This window comes from Ochotona princeps, chromosome 15 (genome assembly GCF_030435755.1).
Source record: "Ochotona princeps isolate mOchPri1 chromosome 15, mOchPri1.hap1, whole genome shotgun sequence".
Classification (NCBI taxonomy): Eukaryota; Metazoa; Chordata; class Mammalia; order Lagomorpha; family Ochotonidae; genus Ochotona; species Ochotona princeps.
This window is the reverse complement of record NC_080846.1, coordinates 22,139,566-22,165,675: the sequence shown is the minus strand read 5'-3', so window position 1 is coordinate 22,165,675 and position 26,110 is coordinate 22,139,566. Positions and strand designations below refer to the sequence as shown.

General features: G+C 41.5%; 2 protein-coding genes across 5 annotated transcripts in view; both read right to left on the bottom strand.

The window, feature by feature from the left end:
- Positions 1 to 11,323, bottom strand: part of MSRB3 (methionine sulfoxide reductase B3) — a 146,608-nt gene extending 135,285 nt beyond the window's left edge. Inside the window, exon 1 of one of the 4 annotated variants that reach the window (XM_036492473.2) lies at positions 11,033 to 11,323. In XM_036492473.2, the coding sequence (XP_036348366.1) occupies positions 11,033 to 11,123 (91 nt within the window). In that variant the 5' untranslated portion in view covers positions 11,124 to 11,323. Of the gene's footprint in view, positions 1 to 10,374; positions 10,654 to 11,032 lie in introns of those variants that run through there. The other 3 variants (XM_004582999.3, XM_058673117.1, XM_058673116.1) reach the window with 3 other exon arrangements.
- Positions 11,324 to 23,658: 12,335 nt separating this feature from the next.
- The window catches only part of LEMD3 (LEM domain containing 3), a 53,744-nt gene continuing 51,292 nt past the window's right edge, over positions 23,659 to 26,110 (bottom strand). The window contains exons 12-13 of the mRNA XM_004583229.3: positions 25,992 to 26,070; positions 23,659 to 25,795 (exon numbers count right to left, since the gene is read on the bottom strand). Of these exons, the coding sequence (XP_004583286.2) occupies positions 25,632 to 25,795; positions 25,992 to 26,070 (243 nt within the window). The 3' untranslated portion in view covers positions 23,659 to 25,631. The remainder of the gene's footprint in view (positions 25,796 to 25,991; positions 26,071 to 26,110) is intronic.

The following is a 26,110-nucleotide window of genomic DNA, read 5'->3' as shown; positions in this document are numbered from 1 at the left end:
GGAAACTCCAGGCCAAAAGAAAATGGAGTGATATATTCCAGATCCTAAAAGGAAAAATAGTCAACCCCAAATAACATACCCAGCAAAACTTTCCTTTGTCTTTGAACATGAAATAAAATCCTTGCACAGTAAAGAAAAGCTCAAAGAATTCACCTCTTTCAAGCCTGCCCTACAAAATACTTTAAAATGTTCTCTCAACAGAGAAAAGGGATAGTACCTACCAAAAGGCAAAAGTGGAGAGCAGCTCAGAAAAAGGACAACAGAAGATTAAATCAAAGAACTACCCATTGCTAAAATGACAAAATCGAATTACCACCTAGCCATTATAACCCTGAATGTAAATGGATTAAACTCATCACACATCATAGATTAGTGGAAAGGAGCAAAAAACAGAACCCATCTATCTGCAGCTACTAGAGACACATCTCACCAACAAAGATCAGTGGAAACTGAAAGTGAAAGGATGGAAAGATATTCCAGGCGAATGAAAAGGAAAAACAAGTGGGTGTAGCCATTCTTAGATAATAGACTTGGACATGAAAAACATTAAATGAGATGAAGAAGAACATCACATAATGATCAAAGAATCCGTCCAGCAAGAAGGGATCACATAATAAATTTACACACATCAAATGCCAGGGCACCTTGTTACGTGAAACAAATATTAATGTATTCAAAGGGTGAAATAGGTTCCCAATACAATAATAGTGGGGGACCATAATTCCCCATTATCAAAAGACAGATCCATGAAACAGAAACTCAGCAAGCAAACAGAATTCTCCCAGACAAAAGAGCAAGTAGATTTAACTGGTATCTACAGAACCTTTCACCTTACAGACAGAGAACAGTTTGTTTGTTTTTTTCTTTTTATACCATGAATAGCCAAAGCTACCCTGAAAAATAAAAATCAAGCTGGAGGAATCACAGTTCCAGACCTCAAAACATACTATAGGACAGTGGTCACTAAAACAGCCTGGTATTGGTACAGAAACAAAGATCAATGGAATAGAACAGAAACACCAGAAGGGAGCTCACACACATATAGTCAACTAATCTTAGACAAGAAACCTGAAAACAATCCAGGAAAAATACCTGTTCTCTCCAACAATTGCTCTTGGGACAATTGGATAGCAGCCCACAGAGGTAAGAAGCAAGACCCAACATGTCACCTTATACAAAAATAAGCTCTAAATGGATTAAGGACTTAAATTTGCAAATAGAAACTATCAAAATATTAGAGGGAATCATAGGAAGCACTCTTCAAGATATAGGAATGAGAAAAGACTTCTTAGAAAATACACCAAAAGCACAGGCAGTTAAAGCCAAAATAAACAAATGGGGCTACATCAAACTAAAAAGTTTCTGCACAGCAAGTGAAGTGATCGACAAAGTGAAGAAGTAACCAACAGAATGGGAGAACATCTTTGCACACAACACAATAGACAGGGGACTGATATCCAGGATTTGCAGAGAACTTCAGAAACTCAATGACAGCAATAAAAAAAATTTTTAAAAAACAATGCTATAAAGAAACAGGCAAAGGAAATAAACATTTTTCAAAAGAACAAATTCAAACAGTTGAGACATGAAAAAATGCTCAGGCTCCCTAGCTGTCAGGAAGGCACAAATGAAAACCACACTGAGGTTCCACTTAACTTCAGTGGGATTGGCCTACATTCAGAACTCTACTAACAACGCCTACTGGCATGGATATGGAAAGAAAGGTACCCTTCTTCACTGCTGGTGGGAGTGTGGGCTAGTACAATCACTATGTTAATCAGTATAGAGAGTGCCAAGGAAACTGAAAATAGACCTGCCATATGACCCAACTATCCCACTCTTGGAAATATACCCAAAAGAAATGAAATCTGCAAAAGAGAAAGGGATCTTTACAGCAACACAGTCCATACAATCCACAATAGCAAAGAAATATAAACAATCCAGACACCTGTCCAAAGAGGAGTGGATAAAAACAAACAAACAAAAAAATAAAAACAGTGGTACCTCTACTCCTGGAATACTAATCAGCCTTTAAAAAGAAATTCTACCATTTGTAGACAAATAGTCCCAACTACAGACCATTATGCTCAGTGAAATAAGTCAATCTCATAAGGACAAATATATGTTGTCTCTGATATAAGGCAACTTTCATGCAAAACACAACATCAATAGCCCTTTCACTTTTATTTGTGCTGCATCTCATGGGTTTTGATATTTTTGTTTTTATTTTCATTCTTTCAAAATATTTCTTTTCTCTTATTAAATTCTTCACTGACTCACAGGTCATTCAATAGCATCATTTTCTCCAAGAAAAAAATACTTTATTTTTTCAACAACACATTGGTTATTCAACAGCATGTTATTTAACTTCATGGCATTGTAAAATTTTTAACTTTCTTTCTGTTGTTGATTTTGTTTTATGGCTTTTCATTTAAGGGAATTACATAGTAATGGAGACTATCACATCCAGATGCGAAAATACAATGCAGTATGCATCCCTACTTCCAAACAATGACGGACTCCCAATGAAACTGCTAAATACATCTTTGACAATAGGATGCTGGATTCTCTGCCATTGTCCATACCCGCAATGTCAGGATAAACTTAAATAACAGAATGACGGACTTACGACTGCTTACGAAGGATTACACTATTGTAATAATATAGGGGAAGTCAGTGGGGAGTAGGAAATATGGGGAGGGGGAAAAGGGAAATCCAAGAGTCTATCAAATTGTATCATAAAATAAAAAATTAAAATAATATATATATTTTAAACTGCTAAGAGATTAATTTTTAAAATAGACTTTAAAGTCCTCACCACACAAAAAGAAACAGGCTGATGAAGTAATAAAAGTGCTAATTAGACTGAATATCCTTCAGGATCAAAACATGTTACTGTACTCCATAATATGTCACTATTTTCCAAATAAATGGATGAAGGTATTTGGGTGAAAGTATATTTAAGATTTATTTATTTTTATTGGAAAGTCAGATTTACAGAGAAGGAGAGACAGAGAGAAAATCTTCATCTGCTTGTTCACTCCCCAGGCAGCTGCAACCAGCAGAGCTGAGCTGATCTGAAGCCAGGAGTCAGAAGCTTCTTCTGGGTCTCCCCATGCGAGTGCAGGGTCCCAAGGCTTTGGGCCATGCTCTTCTGCTTTCCCAGGCTACAGGCAAAGAGCTGGAAGGAAGGTGGGGCAGCCAGGACATGAACCGGCGCCCATATGGGATCCTGGCACATTCAAGGCAAGGACTTTAGCCACTAGGCTACTGTGCCGGTTCCTGAATAAAAGAATTTGCAATAGAAAAAGAAAACCATGCTGTAACCATGAAGCAAATTAAACTGTGGCATGACTTTGAACAATTGCTATTGTACCCATTAGAACAAGACATTAGGGAATCATTCTCTTGAATGCCACTGAATTCTTTACTAGTTTTTAAAAGCTAAACAGAAAAAAAACATATTTAAAGACCATTAACAGTAAAAGCATTGTATGATTAAGAGTACGGATTCCGGATCCAGTTTGCCAAGACTGAATTACAGTTATGCCAACAATCAGACGTCACTGTACCATTGATCCTAATTTTTGATATGTATGGATGTATGTATTTTGAAAAGCAGAACAGGGTGAGAAGACATGGAGAGAAAGCACTGAGGTACTGGCACTGGCTTACTCCCCGCAAAGCCTGAAACAGCTGGGGATTCAGTGAGCCCAGCCAAAGCCAGACGCCAGGAACTCAATCCCAGTTTCCCACCTGGATGTCAGAGATCCAACTGGAAGCACACGAAAAGGAAGCAACATACAGGAGCAGAGCTAGGAACAAAGGCCAAGCATTCAGCCCCGGGACAACGGGAGTCTTCAAAGCAAAGCCAGATGCCCACCCCTGCCTAACTTCAATTCATGATCTATCACGGCGATAGTGTACTCCATTAATAAAAATGTTAGGAGCATTAAATAAGTTTATGTACATAAATAACCAAGAGTTACAACAGTGCCTGGTACAAATGACATCTAGACGTATTCGCTATTTTATCACTATTTTATTAAAAGTATAGATGATGAAGCTTAAAAGCAAGAGAATATTCGAAGACTTGATTCCACATGAAAATTCAAGAGTTTTAAAGAATATGTATGCAAAGAACAAAAATAGAAGCAGAGGGACTCAGGTGGTGGTACAGCAAGCTAGTTCTCCACCTGTGACACTGGTATCCCATATGGGCACCAGTTCTAGTCCCAGATGCTCCACTTCTGATCCAATTCCCTGCTAATGGCATGTGGAGGCAGAGGAGGATGGCCCTAGAGCTTCGGGCTCCAGTACCCACATAGGAGATCTGGAGGGAGCTCCCAGCTCCAGGCTCCAGATCAGCCCAGCTCTCTCTTCCTCTCTCCTTCCCTACCACCACTTCCCTCTCTAATTCTTTCAAGTAAAATAACTGTTTTTTAAAAAAAATCCACAGGGGTAATAAAATGCTATTTCCAAAAAAAAAAAAAAAGAGAGCGTTATATATCAACATAGACAATACAAACATAATGGAGAGGGAGCAAATTACCCTGCAGATAACACATTTACATAATGTTCCATCACAATATAATATAGACACAGTATGATAGAGTTATACTGACCACGTAGCCAAGTATAACTTTGTAAAGAAACATAGTGTGTGGATACCTCTGAGAGGAAAGAAGCTCTGGCCAGCACTACTCCTTCAGGCAGTTTTAACATTCTGATGTTACAGCTGGATGGCAGCACCCAGATTCGTGAGAAAAAAAAAAGCAAAACATACTTTATGCCAAATATGGATGTAAAGAGTTCCTTTTCTAATGTGAAATATAACAAAAATACAACTTGCAAATAAATTTGAAAAGTGTTTTAAAACTCTGGAATATTCCTTTTTTTTCTTTAAAGTTAAAGGTGATGTTTTTCATTTATTTATCAACCAGAATATATATTGTCATGCATAAATAAGTCCCAACCACACATTTAGAAAAACAAACATCATTTCCAGTGCTTAATGCCATTATTTCTGCTGCGATCTTAAATACAATGTTTCTATTACTCTGTAATCTATCCTTCAAATAAAAACTAAATATTTTTTAAATAATTTAATTATTTTTACTGGAAAGTCAGATACATGGAGAGGAGGAAAGACAGAGAGGAAGATCTTTCATCTGATGATTCACTCCCCAGGTAGCTCCAACAGCCAGAGCTGTGCCGATCCGAAGCCAGGAGCCTGGAGTCCCCTAGAGGTCTCCCACATCGGTGCAGGATCGCACAGCTTTGGGCCATCCTCGACTGCTTTCCCAGGCCACAAGCAGGAAGCTGGATGAGACGTGAGGCTGCTGAGATTAAAACTGGCACCCATGTGGGATCACAGTGTGTGCAAGGTAAGGACTTTAGCCATTAGGCTATGGCACTGGACCCCGAAATCTGAATGTTTAAAAAGGTAACGTAACCTTGCTTATGAATCAGGTCACTTGGCACATTAGGCTACAAAATTCAAACACAGATATTACACACACAATAACATTCATATTTCTAAAAAAAGAATAGCCAACTTAAAAATAAGACATAACAAGAAGACATAATTTTGTAAAATTATGTTACCTCCATTAAAAATTTTGGAACCTATACAGACTTTTAGACATTCAGTTAGTTCAATTTTGCAGTCAGAAAAATTTAGGTTCCTGAAGCTTAAACGACTTAGGCAAGAAAAGTAGGGCCAGGAAAACCCAGCTTTCCAATTCATGCTAGTGCGCATGATACTACAATGACTCCCTTACAATGAACATATAATTAAGGTTATGAATATGCTAATGAGCCTGCCACTTTTCAAGTGGCTTTGCAAGTGGGTAAGCACCCTCCGCCCCGTTCCTCCTCCTCCAGCCCTCCAGGGTGATGTTAGTTCAAGGCACAGTCACACGCTGCACTTTTTCCTTCCTGTTCCTAACAACTGTGAGCCAACAGCTCCAAGACCACTTGCAGCCTCTCACCAACTGCTAAGCTCATCTGGAGTCTGTATCGGCAGCTATGGCCCTCCCTGTATTAGTCACGTTCCACTAATGTAACAAGAAATAAACATACACTGATATTAGGCACAGATTTGTCCCCAACTTCCATCAAATCCAAACTCTGTCTCTCCTCCTCTCTGTATATCTGCCTTTCCAAAAATAAATAAAATTTTTTTTTAAGTTTTAGTCTAAGAGCTTACTTTCCCAGTTTCAATCTGCCAGCCTAATATTAAAAATCTTTCATGTGCCAGGACAAATTCAATGTCCTATCTTTACATTTTATCATCCCACCATTCCCCTGTACATATTCTTGATGTCTTCTCTACACCTTCCTTTATCTAACCTAGTAAATACCTGGATCTAAACAAAAGTTGACTGCCCTCTTTATTGGTTTGCTATGACTCCCATTCCCATGCCACTTAAGCTTATAAAGCTTTCTTTCATTCCACTATTATTCACTCTTCACACAGGAAATCAAAATGTTCATGTAATATCCTGTATAAAAAAAGGAAAAGTAATGTAACAGAGCTTCAATGTCAAAAAAGAAGATAGTGGCAAACATTAGACATAAAAACTTGAGAATAACTATACTGAGTACAATGGACGCCAACAGCCTCTCAACATTTCGAGGTCATTCATAGACCTATTAGGGTGCCTATACCAATACCACCCTAATGAACCTGTCCTAGAGGGCTTTATTTCCCCAGCATTTTATCCAATGAACTCCTGAAGAAATGCTGCTTATCTATCTACAGAATGCTTTAGTTGTTATTACCCAGGATTTTCACAGCAGGCCTCCTCAATTCTCCTGCAACAGTACAAACTGAGTTAATTTAAGCATCGTATCCTACAGCCATATTTGAACCAAGATGTAAGTAAATCAGCATCGTGGCTCAGCCAGTAAAGCTGCGGCTTTTCACCCTAGCATCTCATATAAAGCACTGGCTCAAGTCCCAGCTACTCTGTTTCTGACCCAGCTTCCTGCTGGGGTGCTCAGAAAGGCATCAGAAAATGGTCCAAGTACTAGGTCCCTGAGCCCCACGTAGCAGACCAGATGGAGTACCCGGCTGTGGCCTGCCCATTCGGCCCTGGCCACTGAGGCCATGGGGATGAAACATTCTCTGTTTCTGTCTTTCTGCTTGCCTTTCGAAAAAGTGAATGTCTTTCTCACAAAAATAGAAGCCTCTTAAATACTTTAGGATTAACAATCCCATAACACAAAATGGAAAAACAAACACAAAACCATGAATTTAGACCGTCAGATTTAGATAGATAGCTAACTCCACAATTTCACAAGCAACCTTAGGGACAAATCGATGTGACTCAAATTTTGTCCACCTGGTTCTTCCTCTCAGGAGTAAGGCCTGATAGTTTAGTCTCTCCTCCAGTTTTACCACCGCAGACACCCAGGGGTTGCTGAGCAGACACAATCAACCATAAAACCCTAGGGAAAGGCTTAAAAAAAAAAAATCAAGAAAAAAATATGCAGCAAAGAAAAGCAAATATTAGAGGCAGGAAATGCTTCATGTTTTCCATTCCCTGGTTCCAGGCCCTGTGAGGTCTGCCGGCATTTGGCTACCAAAGGTCTTCCAACAGACTTCTTCCCCCCCTCTTTCTTTCTCAAACTAATTCAAGTTCATTTCTGCCATCTGCAAAAGAGCCTAAAAGCAATAGCGAAGATCATCAAATAAGTAAGCTGGCTGATCACTGACAGGTTTGCCTTTTCTGTATTTTCCATTTATTTCCATTTTCTTAGAAGCCATAAATATGATTCGGTATGTTTCATACAAGTAAACACTCAAAGACAGGTGAGGGTTTTTGCTGAATATTTCAAAAGGAAAATATGTCATGCTGAGGAAGCTTAAAATAACAAACATTCAAGGTAAAATCCTCAGTTATCTGTATAGCAATAGGAAATGGTACCTTAGACTTAAAAAACTAAAGTGACCGATTACCCTGCGATCCAAAGCCTATGAGTAAGCAGGAGATCTGACCCAGTCTTCTTTAAGGTAGGGTCAAAAAGTGATAACCAATACAGGGCATTTCTCCTGCAATCCTTTCAGATAGTAAGCCCGAGCCTTTCCAACCACATAACGTTCAAGTGTTCTCTGGCCATATCCCCAGCACGCAAACAGATTCCAAAACTATCAAATTGAGGACCTGAGCTTAACTATACCCAAAAAGCAATTAGGCATTTCTTTACCTTATGACATAACCAGCAACATCCTGCTGTTACATGAGAAGATAACAGAGCTTAGTATTATAAAACTCTGCCCAGATGTACGCCACTAATCAAGATGGTCCTAAGGGCCCAGTGTGTTAGCCTATTGGCTAAAGTTCTCGCCTTGCAAGCGCTGGGACCCCATAAGGCCTGGGAAAGCAGTCAAGGATTGCCAAAAGCCCTGGGACCCTGCATCTGTGTAGGAGACTCAGAAGAGGCTCCTGGCTACAGACTGACTCAGCTCCAGCCAATGGATGAAGAGCTTTCTCTCTGCTTCTCCTACTCCCTGTACATCGGACTTCCCAATAAAAAATAAATTTTCAAATTAAAAAAAAATTTTTAATTTAAATTTTAAAAAGGCAGATTTAGGCCCCCCAAAACCCAGATGCACACTGATCCACACCCACAAGTAGGAGTCCAGGCAGCCCAGTTTAACATGTGCCACGAATCTGGTACTGACAAGAAGCACGACCTCTTATAGTGGGGCCCTGCAGGGTTACAGAAACCAAAACAATATATAATATCCTAGAATTACAAGGTGCATGGAAACTATGTCAACTCCTTCACTGTACAGAGAATGAAGCTAAACATGAGAATTAAATTCATCCATATAATAAATGACACAAGTGAGGATAAAATCCATGGGATTGCAACCAGAGATGATGATAGAGATAAAAAGCATGATTTCTTAAAATGGCCCTTTGATTGTTTAAAATACAGTCTCATTTAAAATACATTTTAGTGATAAATGTAGTAGAAAAACAGAAAAATCCTAGTCTTTGAGTCTTCTTTGGGATAGTCTCATTCCTTGAGCTAATCAGGATGGACTTTTGACTCAGTGGGTTAACATTTTAGCTAAACTATTGGAACAAGCACCTTTAAAAGCAAAAGCAGCATGTTGATTCAAACTCGCAATGACGCTGTCTGCTGCAGCCTTGGCAGGCAGGCGGTTTAGGCACTGTGACAAAAATCTAAATGGAAAAGAGCTACTTATTTAAAAATTTTAAAATGCCAGACGTTCACATAGAGCCCCAATAGAAGTCACCAGCACATAGATTGATACATCAGCAGTGACCAAAATTTTTAAAATGTATGCGTACATGGTCCAAACCAAAACTTGGTGTTCGGCTTTCCTGGCAAGGGGCCACTGCACAGCGGATTTTGGTCTTCAAGGGACACTTTTTACCACAACTATTAGGTAAGTCAACACATTGCAGCACCAAAGCCATGGGGGGAAGCTGACATACATTCACCGTCAGTACAAGCCACTCTTATTTTATCCAGCACCATGTTTTCTTAAAAAATCCTGATAAACATGTGAAGTTAGAACCTGTGGTGTTTCTCAAGAAGTGTATCAAAGTTAACTGCTAAAATATGAATCTATAAAAGCATGCCTTTTATGAAAGGCATTGATGGTCAGAAACAAGTATAAAGCTGACAGACACCCTGTATAAGTTGACATTAACAAAACGCACATTTAGCAACTTCTATGCTATGAATATCTGCCATGAATTCAACCTACATGGCGGTTCGACAACTTATATGAACTCTGAAGATGTCTCTATGGCCAAACTTTCTTTGAAAACCTACTTTTTCATCAATGCTTACAAACAAGTACATGAAGACACAAACCAAAGAGAGCTCAATATAAGCTATGCCTAATACAGCTGGTCTTTGACTAATTTGTGAACTCTACCAAGTTATATCTTATTTTGAATCTTTAGCCTACTGGTGGCAAAAACAAAAGTAAACTGCCTTCAGTATTTCCAGCTCTCAGGAATTCATACGATTTTCATCCCAGATAAAAATAACCACCACTGACCCACTACTTATTCGTCAAAAATGGAAACGCTTATGCAATTTCACCTTTACCTTAAACCCCACACTGTCGTCGTCGTTTCAAATATTTTTTATAATAATCTTATTTAAAAAAAAAACTCCTCCCTAATATTTTCCACATGATCCAACGAAAGCTATCTTTAACATCTTACTGCCACGACTTCAGCCAGCTCTAGAGCCTTACACCAAATAAGGCAGGAGCAGCACTTTGCATTCGTATCGTTTGACCTGCCATGGTCCCAGGCAGAACTTAACACAGTCTCGGAGACCCCTTTGCTCTTCAAAACCAAACAGAACGGGTACCTGATGAACTCGGGGCGCTGTTCGATCTGGGCCTAGGAGAGGCCAGCGGGTCCTGCGGGAGTCCGGAGCCCCAGAGGGCGAGGGCTAGGGCGCGGCTGCGCCTCGGCGTACGCCCCTTCTTACCCGCCGCCTCTCCGGCGCCCCGGGGGCGAGGGCCTCAGCTGCGCGTTCCCACGCCCTGGCCCGTTATCCGAGCGGCTAGTCCGGCAGGGGCCCACTCTGGCGGGGCCCGGGACCCCAGGGTGGCCCGTGCTCTGGGCTCTGCGCCCTGTCAAGCCGGGCCTCCCGCGGGCGGCCCCGCCAGCCTCCTGTCCGGGGTCGGGGGGCCCTGCGCCGGGTGAGAGGATCCTGCGGGCTCAGGTTCGCTCCAGGGACAGGATAAGGTGTCAGGGAGGCGGCCAGACGCCTCCCGTCGGCGGAGGGGAGGAGGCAGAGAGCCGGCGCTGACCTGCTTCCACTGGGCCCCTCAGCGCCCGGCCACTCGCGCCACCCTGTCTGCGACCCCGCTGGGCTCCGGCAGTGAGGTGTCCCGGCAGGAGGCTGAGAGGGTGTCGTGAGCGCCCCGGTCGGGGGGTCACACCCTAACTTGGCAGGGTCGTGGTGGTTTGGAGGGGGTGGAGGCAGCTGAGGCGTTGCAGGGAAAAGACCACCAACTCACCGGACTGCGCGGCTTCCCACGCCGGGGCGGCAGCCAGGCAGAGGCAGAGGCAGAGAGAAAGGGGGCGCGGGAGGGTCCGCCACGGGCTCATGGAAAGGCCAGGGAGCCGCCGCCGCCGCCGCCGTCCGAGCCGCCCTTCTTCCCTCCCTGGCTCCCGGCGACGGACGGGGCGGCGGGAGGCATGACGGGAAATTCCTGGGCACGGGCAGCCGAGTCCAAATATGAGCAAAGGAGACGAGCGAGGGAGGACCGGGGAGCGCGGCGGCCGCGGACGGGGCCCGCTGCCCGGGCCTTGGCGGCCGCCAACTCCCTCCTCCTCCGCTTCCCCCCACGCCCGCCTGCCCGCCCCGCGTTTTCCACAGGCGCCCGGAGGCCGCCGGCTGCCAAGAGCTCCCAGGAGGTGGAATCCCTCAGCCAAGGGCATCCCTTTCCAACGCTGGGGCCCCGAGTAGAGCCAAGCATCCACACCTGTACCCCTACCCCTCGCAGTTTCCACCTGTCTTTCCCCCCCCCCCCCGACACACACCAAGGGTTGGAAATTGCAGAAACTACTTACAAGAAATGGGGCAGTGAACGGGGACCTGTAGAAAGACGTGTCAGGGTTTAGGGAGAGTGATCAGTTGAGAGTTTTGACGGTGAGTGGATCGGAAGTTGTGGCAAATACGTCTAAGAGTGTGTTAGAGGAGGCCAGAGCATCGCTGCCGGCTATACAGGTGAGCCCTGTTGTTACATACCGAAGAGCTATTGTAATCCTTTAAAGGCACCTGTCTGCCCACCTTCCAGGTGAGTGGGGCCTTTACACCAGGGCGTGTGTGTTTTCTAAGCCACCATTGCAAAAGGGGCTCTTCCTTATAGTTGAACACCATATATGGAGTCGAAGCAGGCTGAATGTATAGTGCTGTGACACAAACAGCTAAACGATGAAGTTTACACCCACCTGTCTCCCCATCTTCAACCTCTATTCATCCCTCCCTCACTGCCCTTCCAAACTCCCTGTCACACACAATATTTTTTGAGCGTATTGTACCTTATCTAAAATAGTGTTATTCTATAGGCTGTAGCTCTGGTGGTCAGAGCGTCAGCCCCAGGTGCTTAATTGCAGCCCCAAGCCTGTAGAAGCCTGACTTTAACACTGATTAGGTCCTGGTAATTAAGTCCAAATGACCCTCAGCTTTTTATTACAACAAATTTAAGAATGAATTCCCGTATTTCTTTTCGACTAAAAATAATGAGCTAAGACCTGGAGATGTAGAATGTTATGTTATTACTTATGAGCATTTTAAGATGCTAGAGAAATGATTTATTGATGTAAAATACTTAAGGGGTGAAAGTCTAACAGATTTAGAGCACAGATTATTTTAACATGTAGTAAAGTAATGGTAATTTGTACATCACACTATTTGTTTGAAAGGCTGTATTTGAAAACCAGAAACCTTATTTCAAAACAAATTCAGTTCTGGCAAAGTATTAAAGCCCACATGCCAAAAATCAGTCCATTTGCAAGGGGCTCCCCTCAAAACATCTGGTATTGAAAAACACCACATCCCATGAATTATGCCTGGGAAATGGGGCGGATCTCACCCTTAATGGTAGTGATGATGGGCCAGGGAGCAAAGGACCTAAGTGAACTAGAAATAAATGAATGTACCAGAGGAAGTGAACAAGCAGAATCCACATGAAATTACTGTTACGTTAGACACCTCGAGCCTGAGTAGCTGAAAGAAGTACTAGGAAAGCTCGGGAACTTCCTTTTTCTCTTTTTTTCTAAACTTCCGTTTTTCTCCTCCGCCCCCCCCCCAAAAAAACACCTAGTCATAGTTCTCTACCTTGCGCTGAATGTTTATAAACAAAACTGAATGAGTTAGTGTTTAGGATACTGATTGGGATGGCTGCATCCCATACCAGAGTGTCTGGGGGTCAAGTTTTGGCTCCACTCCCCTTCCAGCTTTCTTCTAATGCTCAACTTCCGAGGCAACAGGTGCCGGTTCAAGCAGCTGGGTTCCTGCCACCTACAGGGGACATCCAGCGTGAGTGTCCAGCCCTCGCCATTTCCCTTGCCCAAGCCAGCTGTTGCAGGCATTTTGGTAGTAAACCAGGGAATCAGATTGGATTGCTCTCATATCATTTAATCCTCACAGATATCACTGATATCTGTCATAATTTTTATCTCTATTCACAGATAACAAGATTTAGGCATAGTTAATATACCATCAGAAAGGGGTGAATTGGTTTCGGGATTCAAACCTTATTCTAAATTGTATATATATGTTTTACCATACTGATCTCTTCTCTGCATTATAAACACACACACACACACACACACACACACACACGTTATTCATTGGGTTCTTGCAGCTTTAAGAAACTGGGATGTACTAGGATTACTTGAAGTTATGAAGGTAAAGAATGCAAATAAAACCAAAAGCTTAAGAATCTTGTCACATCATCCCTGGGGGGTTGGGAAGGGGAACTTGTGCCTTATAAAGCTGGGGGAACAGGAAAGATACTACCCTCAGACACATTGCTACCACGTCTGTGGTTTAAACACTGACATTTCAATCAAATATTTCATAGTGCTTTCTCTTAAGTGTTTTTATTGTAGCTGTATTGACAAGCATGTGAGCATATTACTTTCAATGTTTAATTTGCAGGCAGAGGACCCAAGGGAGCTGATTGCTTCCAACCTAAATGTCAGGGGAGGACACCTGATCTGTTTCTTTAACCAGTTTAAATGGTCTAAATAACCTCACTAATCTAATGGCTCTGAAGGCAACACTAGAAGGGCTGCACTCACATGAAGCTGTGGAGGCCCTAGCGCAAACGGTAGCACACCACTGCTTCCAGCCCCTCACAACACATCTGCAAAGCATTCGGGTTGCACAACCACAGCTCTTTGTCTCTCTGCCTGTCTCTACTTCTGCTCCCACAACCAGTTGCCAAATCTGTCCATATAAGTGCACGATCAAATGCCCCATGGGGAGAATGCGATTTTATCACCATCATCAAATGAGTCGAGCAGCCTGTAGATTGGCCACCCCTGAGCCAGGTGCCTTCCCCTAGTTCCTTCAGCTGTGGGGAAGAGGTAGGATTCAAATACTATAGAGCATGGCCAATTATGATAATGAAACGGACTGTATTGCCACCTTCATAATGAGTTGGCCTGGGACAGCCTCTTTCCAAAAGAGTATGTGAACATGACAGGCAGCCAAGCTGTAAGCTCTCCAACATGCTCCTCTCAATCCTCTAACAAAATCCATCACAGTCATTGCAAAAAGCTGTGCTGCTATCAGCATTCCACATGCCCCAAAGAGCATCTTGGGCAGATTGCAATACTCAGAGCAGGCATATTAGGACTAGATAGGGTATAGAAACTCCCAGGCAAGGAAAGAAACCCTTAATTCATATTTTAGATACTGACAAAGTGGTACACCTGGAATTCCACAGATTTTGAATAAGATTCCCATTGCTACAACATCCTTCCAGCTCCATCACCAAATCTTGCATTGAACAAGATTTTATAATATAAAATGGTATATGTAAAATCAGCACACTAAAATAACAAGGTATCTTGCATGAAGTTAGGTGGCACTCCTGAAGAGAGAAGGAAACCAAATCCAAGTGAACATTTTCATTCTTTCCATAGCAACTGTTTGTTTCTCGAATGACAATTTTTTTGTCTTACATGATTGAAGTCATCCCTAAACTAATCATGGAAGGATCTGAAATACATATATTCCTGCATTTACAGTGCTGCTGGTTCCACCAACTTTGGTTTGGGATACACTGTGGTAAGTGATCTATATTTGTCATGATGTATTAGCTTTTATGACTAACTGAAATGCCTGAGAGAAGCTAATTCAGATTACAAGTGTCAGAGGTTCACATTCCAAGAACTGGTGACCCCACTAGCATCGTATGGATGGCCAAGCATGAGAGGAGGGCGGACCACAAGATGAACCAGAAATCAGAGAAAGAAGCTAGACTGAAATGGGTTTAGATAACTAGTCCTGTGAAGAGAACTCCTCCCACTGGGCCTACCACCTGGACAGCAAAACTATATCAAGTCTATTTCAAATCTATCAGCCATTAGTAATACTCCATGAACCATTATCAGTAATTGGAGACCAAGTTGCCAACATATGTGCATTTTATCTTTATGGCACTTTTATCTAAATTATAACAATTTCCAATATTTTGAAAAATTGAATAATCCTCTATAGACTGGCAAGACTGTTTTGTGATTAATGAGATTTTACATGTAAAATAAAACATTGCATGGTGTGTAATAGGGGTACTATAATTGGGGAAAGGTAAGACTTTTTTAAATACTAAAGAAAGATTCCAGTGGGAGTGCTGAGTCTACTCTCATTAGATCTCTGTTCTAAGTGTCTCTTACACCGAGAGTACCTCACCCCACAGTTTGAGTATTCATTGGCTAATGTATATTTTTCCTATAGTCTGATTCCTAACTGCAAACTGATCTGTTGTTCCCCCAAACTGGCTATGGCTACAACCTTATTCAGTGGTACATTTAATCTTTAATGGGCTTCCTGGGAAATACTACATGGTTCTCCAAAATGATGCACCTTCGAAGGATTTTTTTTTTTTTAGCAGAAACCAATGCTGGCACCATGCTTCTGAGCTTCAAACTGTGAGCTGAAATAATTTCCTTTATTAAAAAAAAAAAGACCAATCCAGATCTTCCATGCAATAGCAAGACTCCACCCACGTGAGCCTTCACCTGCTACCTCCTGGTGTCTATATCAGAGGAGAACCGGCACTGAGAGAGTACTCAAACTTAGACACTCCCAGGGTAGGATGTGGACATGCAAACCAGTATCTTAACTGCTAGGACAAATGCTTGCCTGCATTTAAATTGGAGCTACCTCAATGTAAGAATGTTAGGAGACTGATGAGATTTCAAATTATCTTATGAAACCCCTTTTAGCACTACTATTTACCTTTAGCATAGTATGGCAGGTGCCGAGCCCTGATACATGGGCGTTTGGGTGATAGTCTACATGGGAGACCTGGATTAGGTGGCTGGCTTTGACTCCCAGCTCCTGACTTTGGCCAGCCCATCCCCAGCCACTGTGGGCCTTTGAGGACTGAACCTGAGAATGGGAGCACTCTCTCTTGTTCTTTCTTTCAAAACCTTCAACAACAACAAAAACTATCTGTGCATTCAAATATTTACTGAAGGCTTAAATTAGTGAAATGTTTGATAGTATAAAAAATAAGACAGAGAAAGTTGCTACAAGTGTTGGGGAAATAATATTAAAGATCTGGGAGATGTAAGGAAGCAAGTCATTCAAATATCAGAGAAGAGGGAACAGTAGGTGAGAAGACCCCAGCGCAGATGGAAGCCGGAATGTTCTATACGCGGACCATTCTGCAGCCCAGGATAGGAACAAGATGATGAAAAGCAGAACATTATTGCAGCTTGGCCTGGGAGACAATCGTGTATGATCTTAGGGGTCTCCCCTTTTTAGGAAGAGATGGACTGCTAGCATAGAATGTTAAGCAGAGCAGTGACATATTCTGGTTTATGTTTTAACGAAAACTGGCTGCTCTGATATAGACAGAAGGGAAAGCCAGTTAGGAGGTTTTTGAAATAACCCAGATGAGAATTGATTTCGAGTAGGGAGGATGTAGCAGAGGTGGTGAAAAGCAATCCAACTGCAGATACATTTGGAAGGAGGAGCCCACTGGATTTGCTGACAGACCAAATGTGAAGAGCGAAGGAAAAATCATGAATGTCTCCATACCTTTTTTTTCCTGAGCACTACAGAATTGCCTTTTCCTTGAAAGGAATGATTTAGGAGTAAGTGGTGGATAGAATATCCATCAGATCAGTCTTGAACAGCTAGGTTTGAAACAGCTACTAGACATACAACGTAATGTTCAACTGGACCATTAAATATGAGAATGCTTTATAAGTTGGCGAAATGATAATAAAGACAAGTTTATTTTGCTCTAAGAACATTTTGAAATCTATACATGTTTTTTTCATGATAACACATTTTCATGAACTTTTCAAAGACCCCTGTTATATAGATGGATTCGTCAGCGGCTGATGTGAACTTGTTCAGCCTGGTCCGCCCCTGACCTGTGCCAAATGTATGCCAGTGGGTACCTTTCCCTGGCCTGGTCTGGGTTGTTCCTTATCGTGCTTCTTGCGCTTACCTGCAGGAACTGTGTTGTGTCCCACCAGAGGAGTCAAAAAGTATAATGGTTCTTGACAAAAGTCATTGAGCAGCAATTGTGATTAGGATGGAAAGATATGTTTCAACTCTCATATATAAAACAAATAGACCAAATAAAACTATCAGCCATGTATCTTCCCATGATGACATAACATGAAACAAAATAGTTCCTTCTGAAAGCCTTTATATTTTTCTCCCACTGAACATAGTTACAAGAATTGTGAAGAAATGTGAAGTCTACATTCCTAACATGTATCCCCAAACAACTTTATGAACGGTGAGCCACAGACGATTCTTGAGAAATTCTGGCTTAGACAAATAGTCATGTCTACTTTTTAGTTAGACATGGGAGAAGGTAAATTTTGACTTCCCTGTTTTGCAATTCCTATAACAGAAAGGAAAGTACAGGAGAGTAAAGATAGAGCTTTTATGATCTTACTCATAATCCAAATAATCAAGTGATTAAATAACCTATCTTTTCAGAACCCACAGGCAAAGCATTAGCCTGCTACACCAAGGCAGCAGTCCCATCTCATAGTTTTAATGTGAAAATTTGGCTATCTGTGTACAAATGAAATTAGGACCCCCCCCATACAACATTCAAAGTCAGTTCAAAATCTAAGCTCTAAATGAAATGGCAAAAACAATAAAATTCTTAGGGCCTGGCGCCGTGGCCTAGTGGCTAAAGTCCTCACCTTGAACGTGCTGGAATCCCATATGGGCGCCGGTTCTAATCCCAGCAGCTCCACTTCCCATCCAGCTCCCTGCTTGTGGCCTGGGAAAGCAATCAAGGACGGCCCAAAGCCTTGGGACCCTGCACCCGCGTGGGAGACCTGAAAGAGGTTCCTGGTTCCTGTCTTCGGATCGGCGCAGCACCAGCCGTTGCGGTCACTTGGGGAGTGAATCATCAGACGGAAGATCTTCCTCTCTGTCTCTGCTGCTCTCTGTATATCTGACTTTGTAATAAAAATAAATCTTAAAAAAAAAAAAAACAATAAAATTTTGGGAAGAAAACATAACAGTAAATCAATATAACCTTGGATTAGGTGCATTTCTTAGATACAAAAATCAAACCAACAAAAGAAAAGAAAACTGGACTTAATCAAATTAAAAATATTTGTGCTGCAAAGGACATCAGGACGAGATAAAAGAGCCCATGAATTGGAGCATATATTTACACATTAAAATGTGTTAAGAGTCTTGTGTCTACAATGCATCTAGAATTCCTAAAAGCCAATAATGAAGATATTAACTCGATTAAAAAAAGAGCAAAGGATCTCAATAATCATTTTTCCAAAGAAAAATAAATGCCATTAAAAGATGCTCAACATCACTAGAAATCAGGGCAAAACAAATTGAAAACACTAGGCTATTACTTCATACTCACTAGGATAGGTTAAAAAAATAAAGGCAATAAATAGTATTGACCACAAAGAGAGGGAAATTGAGGCCTCATAAACTGCAGATGGAAATGAAAAGTGGTAAAGCTGTTTAGAGGGTTAATACAGCCATCAAAAAATCATAAAATTAACACATGACTCAGTAATTCCACTCATACATACACTCAAAAGAAACTTTTAAAAAATTAATGTCCATATTAAAAATTAGTATATGAGTAATTATATCAGCATTCTTCATAAGGGCCAAAATAGGGAAACAGCCCACATGTTCATCAACTGACAAATAGATACATACAATATACTAAATTAATCAACACTCAGTTGTGGAAGGGAGAGAGTACAGATACATGCTACAACATAGATGAACCTTGAGAAAATGAACTTAAAGAAGCTGGTTATGGGGTAAGCCCTGTGATGCAGCATCCTGTATGGACTCTGGTTCAAGTCTCAGCTGTTCTACTTCCAATCCAGCTCCACATTACTGTGCCAGCGAAAGAAGATGGTCCAAATGTTTGGGCCCCTGCATGTACATGAGCCGCCCAGATGAAGGTCCTGGTTTCAGCATGAACCAGTGCTGGCCATTGTGGCCATCTGGAGAACGATTCAGTACACGGAAGACATCTTTGTTCTGATTTTGACTTCCTTCCTTCTATTTTTTAAAAAATACTTGTTTTTATTGAAAAGTCATATACAGCGAGGAGGAGGTACAGAAAGATCTTCCGTCCCCAGGTGGCCACAACAGCCACAGCTGAGCCAATCCAAAGCCAGGAGTTCTTCCAGGTCTCCTGCACAGGTGCAGGGTCCCAAGGCTTTGGGCCATCGTTTACTGCTTTTCCAGACCACAAGCAAGGAGCTGGAAGGGAAATGGAGCAGCCAGGACATGACCCAGCATCCATATGGGATCCCAGCATATACAAGGTGAAGATTTAGCTGCTAGGCCACTGAGCGGGGCCCTGATACTGAATTTCAAGTAAGTTAGTTATTTTAAATAAAGAAGCTGGTCACAAAGAATCATACATTGCTCAAATTGATCTATCCATAATGTCCTATGTTGGAAAATCTGTAGAAACAGAAAGTTCAGTGCATGCTTAGGGTTCTAAGGATATAAAAGGATTGGGAATGGTGGCTAAACAATGTAGGCTTAGCTTTTTAAGGTAATTAAAACACTCTAGAATTGTAATCATTATGCTTCCACAATTCTGAACACACTGAAATTATTCTACCACACAGTTAATAACTATAGTCACCATATTGTGTAGATCTCTTGAATGCATTTTCCTACCTGAAATTTTATCTTGTTCCTGACTTTAAAATAGTTCAATACTGCTGCACAGAAATCTCACCGTTTCTTTTGTATATCGATTGTTTCCTGCATCTATACTGAATTTATTAATATTCTGGTGGAGTTTTAGAATTTTCTGTATGTATGTATCATGTCATCTGCAAACAAGTTTAAATCCTTCCTTGCCAATCCAGATGATGTTGTGTGTCTCCGTCACTCTGGTTAGGGTGTTTTGTATGATGTGGAACAGAGTGATGAGAATGGACACTGTTGTCTTCACGCTGATCTTATAAGAAACACTGTGGACTTGTCACCATTTAGCAGTATACAGTTGAATGTGCCACTGCCTATGAGGCAGGCTTCACACTGCCCCTGTGGAAGAGCAGCCTCCACAGATCCTGACTTCAAACCCACTGCAGCACCTGGTCTGCTTCTGCAGTCACCAGCCTGGCACCTAGGAAAGCACTCTCCAGGCTAATGCTGGAGAGTCCATAATCTTTCCTATCTAGGATCCAGGTTATTCCATCAGACTCGGGGATGTGCCTGCCTCTGTTGATGTAACCTCCAAGACTGCCCTGTTTGCAAGCTACCCACAGGCCCCAGGCATGTCTCTACATGCTTGGGCTTCGGGTCCACGTCACCAGACATGGGCACTGAGCATATCACAGCTCCTAGATGGCCCCTGCAGACTCTGGTCCAAGGTCCAATCCTACACAAGATTGGTCTCCTACACAAGATTCGGTCTGATTGTCTCCAATCAGACCAAATCCACACAATTAGATCAGACAACAAACATCAAAGAAGACTCAGAAAACAGCAATAGGGCCCAGTGCAATAGCTTAGTGGCTAAAGTCCACACCTTGTACAAACCTGGATCCCATATGCGCTGGTTCTAATGCTGGAAGCCCCACCTCCCATCCAGCTCCCTGCTTGTGGCCTGGGAAAGCAGTAGAGGATGGCCCAAGACTTTGGGACCCTGCACCCTCTGGGAGAACCCGGAAGAACTCCTGGCTCCTGATGGGCGCAGCACCGGCCATTGCGGTCACTGGGAATGAATCATCAGATGGAAGATCTTCCTCTCTGTCTCTCCTCCTCTCTGTATATCTGACTTTTTAATGAAATAATAATAGTAAATCTTAAAAAAAAAATCCACATCTTCAAGGGAGGAGGGGTAGCAGAAAGAGCTTCCTATCTGAAATTTGCTTTCTGTCACCAAGTTTTGCTATTCCTTATGTTGCAAATGGTCTGTACTCTTGTTATGTATGTTTCGCATGTTCTGTAGCAACTCCTGCTCATCTTTTCCTGAATTTCTACAGGTAATAAAGATACCGGAAGATACTGAAGTGTGACCAGCAGCCACACACCATCAAGATAAAAAAAATGTCAAAGTGATTTTTAGACAATTTTTAAAAGCTCTCATAATATGATGCACCTGTTTTAATTTACATTATTCCCTAAGTATGGAGAGGGTCAGCCAGTCTACACGCTAATCATCCTAAGAAATTAATGTTCTTTTTCCAAAATGACTGTACACTTCAGCTCCCTGCCAAGATGAAGTAACAGATTCGATTTTAACCTCTTGCCTGAAACATCTAGAGCAGAAGCAGATTTCAAAACAGCAGCTATCAGATGACAGGGGACAGTGATCCCTGAGAAACAGGAAGCCAACAGTATGAGATTGCAGATTGTTCTAGCTTATTGCCTTGAGAAATTTTCAGGCCGGGAAGCAGAAGGGAAAAAGGAACTCCCTGAGCTAAGGAGACAGAATTGAGGATTTGAAAACAGAACTGGAAGATCAAGGCAACTGGTATTCACATCACAGAATACCAGATGAGAACTCTACAGAGATCTACAGAAAGGTCGGCTCTAGGTTGCAGTGTGGGAATTAACCATCAGAAAGTGAAGATGTCAACGAAAAGAATCAGTAAGAAGGATTAGAAGTAAGAATGGCCAGTGTTTACATTTGATGAACTGGGGTAGGCTACAGCACATGCTAGCACAGACAAAAACCAGGGCTGGCGCATCCGTGCTAGCCACTGCAAGTCACCCCAACTAGGCCACAGCACCAACCATTTTGTGTGAGGTGATGGGGATAGGAACTGAACTGACCAGTCTGCTGCATCCACCAGTCTGTGCATTGGTTGGCGCAGGCGATGGGCCAAACCTGACCCTGCACTGGCTGGCACACACAGGAACTAAGTGTGAGGTCATCCCAGGCAAAGTTTCTTGAGAGAATCCCCAGCTAGATGGCTAGTCTCAAACCCTGTCCTCAGGGATGACATTATGTGTGGACCAATCTTGGTGTGCATGTGTCGGGACTGGGCCTCCTCAATTCCTGATGCCTGTCCAGTGCAAAGCCCTTGCTCAGATGTACATGGGGACATGATGGCCAGCAGAGGAAATCAGGTTCCTTGTCAGAGGATGGAAAGCAGAACAGGTTGGAACCACTGTCCTGGCCAGGCTCTGTGTATCCCTGTGTGCTGGCACAGTGACACAAGGATTGGTTACCTCCCTTCCCCAGACCTCACCCCCCAGAGAAAAAAATTTGAAAATTTGTCCCACCCACCTTCCTCAATACTTGTACTTTCCCCATCCTTATCAGAGACCCACATGGGCATGCATCCCTCTCAGCTATGTATATGATATTAACATATAATACATATTAATATAGAATATTAAAATAATACAAATTAAAGGGCCCAGCACGGTAGCCTAGTAGCTACAGTCCTTGCCTTGAACGCACCAGGATACCATACAGGAACCAGTTCTAATCCCCACAGTCCCGCTTCCCATCCAGCTCCTTGCTTTGTGGCCTGGGAAAGCAGTGGAAGATGGCCCAAATCCTTGTGATCCTGCACCTCCTGGCAAACCCAGAAGAGGCTACTGGCTCCTGGCTCCTGGCTCCTGGCTTTGGATGGGCTCAGCTCAGCTCTGGCCATCGGGGCCATTTGGGGAATCAACCAGAGATGGAAGATCTGTCTCTTCGTGTCTGTAAATTTGACTTCCCAATGGAAATTAAAAAAGAGGCAGCTGATAAACATTTTCAGGCAGCATATTAGGAAAATAGAGTAATTAAACAGGTCTGGCGCTCTGGGAAGCCATGAGGCGTGAGGTGAAACAGGACTCAGGAGGGGCAAGTAACACAATAATAAATAACATGTAGGCCCAGGGGCTCAGTGTCCACCCAGGAATGGAGGTCCAAAGTTAGGAAGCACAACAGAGAAATGGAGAGAAGACTTCTGCAGCTGGAGAAGCATCACAGCCACACAACGTGGACATTAGACATACATGTAAAAAAACAAGTGGTTCTCCTTCGCTGGAACACAGGCAGCAACCTGGGTGCGGACCGGGAGCGCGTATGCAGCTGGTGCCAACTGGAGAATTCACATTTTGATTTGGACCAAAACCACTGCTTCCTTTTTTAAAGAAAGTCTTGTAAAGACTGTTTAGCTCATAGTGCCCAATCACGAAGCTGATATACAGTCTTGCCCTACATTGCTCCAAAACAGTAAAATGATGCTGAGGAAAACATGGTTAAAATGAACTCAAGGATTTTCACCCGTTTTTATGGAAAATACACCACACATACACACACTCACTCACTCACTCACTCTTTCTCGCTCTCACATTCACTGATCCCCAAATAAAATAAATGAAAAGAAAGACACTGTTTTCACTGGTCAAAAATAAAGACACAGGGCACCTAAAAAACTGTTCAAAAGCCAAGACACATTAAAAAAAAAAAACCCTAATAAACTTTTAATTTTTTTCCTTTTTTTTTTTAAAACAGGACAAGTAACAGATTACAGCAAATTCAGACCTTTTCAAATATCTAGTTGTTATTTACATTCCCATCCGTCTTTCAGGGAGGAATCTTGGTTGGCTTACCGGGTGCAGGTAAAATAAGCTGCATAATAGCATATATTTTACAATAATAAATGTACAATGTTTACATGAAATATGTTTTAGAAGAAAAAGATGCACCTGCATCAAAAAGTGACCTTTTAAAAATGCCACAGTTATTTTACATTCACTCTTGCAACAGGTTACAAGATGGGGTCACTAAGTTCAGATAAATCACTACGATGCACGTAAAATACAGAAAGATTGGCTACTTTATATATTATATATATTTATATTTCACACATTAGCATCTGAGACATTAACTGAGAATTTAAATGTATTCTCTTCAGATAACAAATGTTTTATTCTTCATAAACATGGTGCCCACAAAAGCACACAGGTAAGGCACAATAGGGTTTTCTGTTACAGAATAGTGTGCATCATGTTTACTTAACCAGAAAACGTGCATTATCTGTGCAAGTTCATGCTGCAAACTCAACACATATAGGACAGAACAAAAAGGAAACTGAGCTTTAAACAAAATCAAAACTGGTAAAATTCCAGCTGTTTTGCATACTCAGATGGACTGACAATGACATACCAATAGGTTGTTTATATCTTTTTAAAGGCCAATGGTTAGATTACAAATAAACTTTATTCACCAACTATTCTAATCTGAAATCATAAACAGTAATAAAGGAATTTTACAGAAACTAAATTAAAACAATGAGGCACAAAGGTCCTTAGTGCATTCACCATTTTGCAAATTTCCTTGACCCAAAATTCCAACTATAACTTGCCTAACACAATTTGCTGCAACAATGTGCCATGTTTTCAACTTGACATAAACCAAGGAGCTAACATTTCATTAAATTATAAATACACTGGGAAAATGATTTAATCCTGACAGTACTATGTCACAGTCCTAGTATATATAATAAATAGCTTTTCCACAAAATATTTTTCCAACATCTGCCAATTGCTTCTTTATTGCTCACATAAATTTGAATCAATTACAACTGGTTTCAGAACTATCACACAAAATCATACTCAGACATTTGCATATAAAACCTATAAAAGATATTTTAAACTTGTTTCTAATACTTGCAGGTGTTTGGCTGTTTCATCTATATAGTAGTACAGCCACATGTATGCACATGTGTGTACATACACACACACATATACACACATACATATATACATACATTAGATTATGAATAAAATAGAGAGCTTATTTTACTGCTTTAATGCAGACATCCTCAAAAAACAAGACTATTTTTGCTTCCACCAGCATTTATACATATATACAAAAGCCAGTTTAAGTACATGTACATCCACTTACACATATATGTAACCACTAACCCAAATTAATTTTCCATATTCCAACTGCAGCAAATGAGTCTCTTACAAGCAATAGAAACCTAAGGTTAAACTGGGAAATAAGCAGTTTTACAACATTAGGCTATAAAGGACTATGCAGGTGACTGTATACAAAAATTCACAACATTACTTCACTAGAAATTACAGAAATACAAATAGCTTCTTCACCATGCTTTTGCGTGGTTATCCAAATACTTCGGGTGCAAAAATATAACCACCATATATCTGAATTGCTGAATAAAATCAATGCTCCTCATGCAAAACTTTTAAATGCACGGGCTTAACTGAGCTCCAAAAACCAAATAAAACAATTATTCTTCCTACTCAGTATTGCTGCCTCACTGCTAAGTCCCTTTGAAGCCTCAACAATCCTGGAACATTCCAACAGAGCTGTGTTCATTCATCAATAAAACTTTTACATACAAAAAAGCATTTAAAAAGGGAGACGGGAAGTAAACAGGATTCTCTTATTGTAAATAACAGTCTTCTCAGGAACTTCCTTGAGAACTGGCTAGGCCACTGCGAAGACGAAGATGAGACATAGAGTTCATATGTTTATTTGATGGCTTCAAGGGAGTGTTGCAAGTAAGAGCTTGGGGAAAGCGGTGGTGGTATCTATCTAGTCGTAAATATTTTACTGTAACCAACTTCCCTGTGGGAAGATAAAAATAATATTATAGATCACTAAAATTGTACCCAAACTGTGGTCAAATACAAATCAACACAAAACACTAAAACAGGTAAAACTAGTTGAAAAATGCTAGACTAAAATGTTTTAACCTAAAATCTGGCGTAGTTTAACATTACACCATAATCACCTTATAAAAAAAAAAAGGTAACATTCTTACCGTCAAACCAAGAGCCGTGTAATGCTTTAAAAGCCTTCCCAGCATACTCTGGAGACAGACATTTAACGTATACACAACCCTGTGATCCAAATGGGAAAAAAAAGAAGAACAGAGAAAGA